The 4735-nt window shown below is 48.0% G+C and overlaps 1 protein-coding gene across 1 annotated transcript; it reads left to right on the top strand.

The window, feature by feature from the left end:
• The first annotated feature begins 1477 nt into the window (after positions 1–1477).
• Positions 1478–4025, top strand: LOC123170417 (uncharacterized). Its single transcript, XM_044588313.1, has 3 exons — positions 1478–1721; positions 2362–2946; positions 3338–4025. The coding sequence occupies exons 1-3, from the start codon at positions 1581–1583 to the stop codon at positions 4007–4009; spliced, it is 1398 nt and encodes a 465-aa protein (XP_044444248.1). The 5' UTR covers positions 1478–1580; the 3' UTR covers positions 4010–4025.
• Positions 4026–4735: the final 710 nt, after the last annotated feature.

Raw genomic sequence — 4735 nt, 5'->3', positions numbered from 1 at the left:
GCATTTTGCATTGTTGGGGGCCACTGGTGATCAACCCATTCAACAAACCCACAATTCTGCCCTTCCTGCAAATAGAGCAAAAAGATATAAAATAAACAAGTTAGTTCATACAACTAGTGCAAATCAATAGCACTGTTTTTCCTTTCTACATTGGTAATAATAGGACCACTAAGCTACACTGGTAATTGAGATGTATCTACCCACTAAATAACAGCAAGACAACTTACAGCTACAGATTTGAACTGCATTTTGCTAATCAGCTACAAAACAAGAGCAATGTCAAACTACAAACTTGGTCAACTGCCAAAGCATATGCAGTACATACTATCCATTCAACTGAATATTTGTAGCATCTAGATACATAACAGCAGGTGCATCCCAACATAAAAGTAACAGTTCACTCAATATTTAGTTCCAAACAGGAGCAGAAGTGTAACAACAACATAATTAACAGTGCACTGTCATTCAACTACATAAAAATGCTACAACAGCAACATAAAACATGTAGAAGTCCCAAACTGAATATTTCACATGATAGCAAGAACAATGGCACTGCTAAATAACAGTACCAATGTCATTAAACTACACAAGCTACTGCTGTTGCAAAAGTGAATATGCCCTAATAATCAGGCCTTGTAGTCATGTTCAATATGCCACTGTCAAACCAACAAAAATATGACACTATCAACCTAAATATAATATCCCACTATGACCCTACAATTCATACCGGCTCTGCACATGCTAAGAACCTTCTCCCTGTGTCTGTTCCTTCAAATGTGACAAGCCTCTCAAATGCCTTACCGTGCTTCTCACATGGCGACATTGTTTCCAGCTCAAGCCCCTGGTAATCTGGATCTTCAAGCCTGAAAGGGACCTGCCGAAGCTCATACAAACAAAATGCCCAAATCAAAAACCAGCGAAATCAACCAAATCAAAAGGCCCCAAATCTGAAACCCTAACCCTAAACCTAGCTCAAGGAAAATCACCTGTTTATGCCCGTCCGTGGATGAGGTCGAGTGCATGTACGGCGAGGACGTCTCCTCACTGCTTTCGTCTTCGAAAACCATGGCGGGCGGCGGCGGTCCGGTCCGGCCACGCTGCGGGCGGCGACAAGGGCGGCGAGAGAGGAGCGAGGAGGGAGGCACGAACGGGGAGGAAGAGAGACAGAGCACGGGCCGGTCCGGTTCGAGCCGGACCTCACCTATCGAGCGAGCGGGCGGGTGCCGATTCGCCAGCATGGCAGCTGACGCGCGGGCCCGGGCGGTCAGTTCTAGCGTCAGTACATAGAAATACGAAGTTTAGCCCGATTTGCAACGGTATGACCCAAACGTGGTACTGACACAGTAAAAATTTGCAAAAGTGATACCAAATCGCCACCACCGCCCCAAATGTGGTACTATCGTGTAATTAACTCGTTCACTCCACCTCCCAACCCCTCCCCCCCCACCCACCCCACCCCCCCCCCCCCCCCCCCCCCCCCCCCAAATCGCGAGACCACCCGCGGCGGCTGGCCGGCCGGCGGGATAGGCGACGAGGCGAAGTAACTGGAGACGGCGCGGGCGGACCGCTCCGTGTGGCTCATGAAGCGCTCCCCCGTCATCTCCCAGGCCTGGCACTGGCAGGGCGCCTCCGCCTCCTCCAGCGAAGCTAACCCTAACCCGGCCGTCGCCAAGGTCGTGATGTCCCTCGACCCCCTCAGCTCCGCCGAGCCCTCCCTCCAGGCAAGGATCCCGCCCCGCCTAGCACCCTGATGTTCTCCTCTTTTTTATTGGTGTGCGGATTTGTTCAGTAGAGTCGCCTCGATTGAGCTGCAGAAACCAATGGGTTGGTACGGTAGCTGTGCTAGCTGATGATCCAACTGATGATCCAACTGATGATCGAACTGGATGGCATACTACTTGATAGGAATATACTAGGGCTAGACACAATTCTGTTCATGAACAACAACCTTCCTTCTAGTATATAATTTGGGGATTATTTTGAGTCCACAGGCTAGGCTAGGAACAAGCTTGGGGAAGACGGGTCGAACTGCAGTATAATTTCTTAATAGCTGAAGAAGTGGATGTGCAAATCATATCTTTGATGCTAAATTGATTGAGTGGGTGGGTTGTTTTTCTTCGAGCGAAACCGCTTTTTGCTAGATTCAATTATATGTAATCACTGTGTTTTGCATACACTATGAAGAGCATACAGATCTTATGCAGATTGAACCTAGTACATATAAGATGCTCATTTGAAGAACTAGCTGGCATACTGCTCTGTCCTAACTGTTAATTTTTGTTCATTCTATGCCAGTATCATTCTCAGTATTTCTTGCTTGTGGTGCTTATCGTTCTTACATCATGTTATTTGGGATGGCAGTTCAAGATGGCGAAGGCTCCAACTAGGGAAGCTAGCACTTGCAGTTTACCAAAGAGTTCCTCCTTGAATATGCTCTTACTCCTCCTCCAGCTCCTCGCCATCACCACCCTCCCTTGCTCTGCCAACAACGCCACCCAACTAGTCTATGACACGGAGGGCAACGTGCTAAGTAGCAAGCAAAATTACTACATCCTCCCTGCTAAACGTGCGACCGGCGGGGGCCTCAGAGCTTTGCCTACTGGCCTGAGGTGTCTGCACTTCGTGTTCCAGGAGCGCAACGGGGCTGTCCTCGGCACCGCCCTGCGGTTCACGCCACTACCAGAACACGCTTCAGCCAGCGAGCCGATTCGCTTGTCGAGGGACATCTGGATCGAGTTCCATGATTTTGATAGTTTTTGCTCTGAAAGGCTAGATTGGCACCTTACCGATCAGGTACCGGAGTCGTCATCAGGAGAGCCTAAACACGTGGCCGCCGGCAGTGAAGAGGGCCTAAGATCGTTTGCGGTGTTCCGGGTTGAGAGGCATGGCACAGGTCTCTCGGGATATAAGATAGTTTCATGTGTTGACAAGGGGCCATGCAAAGATGTAGGTTTGCATGCTACTAAGAACAAGACGTGGCTGACCGTGAGCAATAAGCCTTTTATGGTTGTCTTTAGGAAAGAGAGGTTATAGGTGTTTTTTGTTTTGCTTGTTTCTGGTGTTGATCTGTGCGCAAGTTCATTGTATTGCAACAGGAATTGCTTCTGGCACGAGTCAAGAATGTACTGTATTCTGCATACAGTATGAAGAACATGTACTGATCTTATGCAGATTAAACTTGGTGCTTTGAAGATGCTCATTTGAAGAACTAGATGGCATACCGCTCTGTCCTAACTGTTGATTGTTGTTCATTCTTCTATGTCGGTCTCCTACTCATTTTTTTCTTGCCTGTGGTGCTAGTGCTACCATTCTTACGTCATGTTATTTGCAATGACAGCTCAAGATGGAGATGCCTCAAACTAGGGAAACTAGCAGTTGCAATTTACCAAGGAGTTGCTCCTTGAATATGTTCTGCCTCCTCCTCCATCTCCTTGCCATCACCACCCTGCCTTGCTCTGACAACAACACCACCCAACTGGTCTATGACACAGAAGGCAACGAGCTAAATAGCAAGTCAAATTACTACATCCTCCCAGCCAAACCTGCGAGCAGTGGCGGCCTCAAAGCCGTCCCGACCGATCTACGGTGCCTACATTTTGTGGTCCAGGAGCGCAGCGAGACTCTCCTCAGCACACCCCTGCGATTCACTCCGTTGCCAGAACATGCTTCTGCCACTGAGCCGATCCGCCTGTCGAGTGACATATGGATCGAGTTCCACGACTTGAGAAGCTTTTGCTCTGATGTGCTAGATTGGCACCTTACCGGACAGGTGCCGGAGTCGTCATCGGGAGAGCCTAAACACGTGGCCGCCGGCAGTGAAGAGGGCCTAAGATCGTTTGCGGTGTTCCGGGTTGAGAGGCATGGCATAGATCTCTCGGGATATAAGATAGTTTCATGTGTTGACAAGGGGCCATGCAGAGACCTAGGTTTGCATGTTTATAAGGATAAGACATGGCTAACTATAAGCGATAAACCTTTTATGGTTGTGTTTAGGAAAAGGACTATATAGGTGTTTTTTTGCTTGGACCACTGATTAAGTTTTTGATCGCAGGTGCTCGTGATATTCTGACGTGACAAAACCCAACCAGCAGAGTGCAATATCACTGTGCAGGCCGGTGCTTACCCATCTCTGAGCTATGACTGCTTTCTAAGAAAAGAAGGGTATGGCAAGTGCCCTTGGCCAAAAGTTTTTGTCTGTGCGTATTAGTCGGTTTTGATGTTAGCCATCCTCGGGAAAGTTCCAACGCTGGTTTGGTTCACTAAAATATTTAGCTGCACCTTTTATATCAATCTGTGCAATATAATCTTTCCCCAATATCTTCCCATGACAAGGTCGCACGCATATTTCAAGATATAAAGCTGGCATAATGCATAAGAATGTGCAATTGCTTAAATACCCATTACAAACGCACATAATCCGTCCGTGGTTACATCTTTGCATTCCACGGCACAATGGTCATGTGAGGCTTAGTTAGTTATAGGAGCCTAGGATGCATAGCAGCTAGTTAGGAAAATATTTTCATGGCTCGCAGTCGAGAAGGCATGTCGATCTCCAAGAGCATAGAGGAGAGAGCCAAGCGTTGCAAAATGTGGATCTCCTTCGTCTCTAGATCAAGCACGGCCAGAAAATCACATGCACCATTTAATGGCCCATGCCAGGGCAGGCTTATCTGCATCAAAACGACACCTCTCCTCTCGCCCAAGGGCCTAAGCCAAACATGAAGATACCAGTGGG

The sequence above is a fragment of the Triticum aestivum genome, chromosome 1A (genome assembly GCF_018294505.1).
Source record: "Triticum aestivum cultivar Chinese Spring chromosome 1A, IWGSC CS RefSeq v2.1, whole genome shotgun sequence".
NCBI lineage: Eukaryota > Viridiplantae > Streptophyta > Magnoliopsida > Poales > Poaceae > Triticum > Triticum aestivum.
This window is presented reverse-complemented; position numbering and strand designations above follow the sequence as displayed.

Bases quoted from the DNA above. Each gene is read 5' to 3' on its own strand.
- LOC123170417 (XM_044588313.1), top strand. From the start codon at position 1,581: ATGAAGCGCTCCCCCGTCATCTCCCAGGCCTGGCACTGGCAGGGCGCC. The intron at 1,722-2,361 runs GCAAGGATCCCG...TTGGGATGGCAG, and splicing joins CCGCCGAGCCCTCCCTCCAG to TTCAAGATGGCGAAGGCTCC. The intron at 2,947-3,337 runs GTAGGTTTGCAT...TTGCAATGACAG, and splicing joins ACAAGGGGCCATGCAAAGAT to CTCAAGATGGAGATGCCTCA.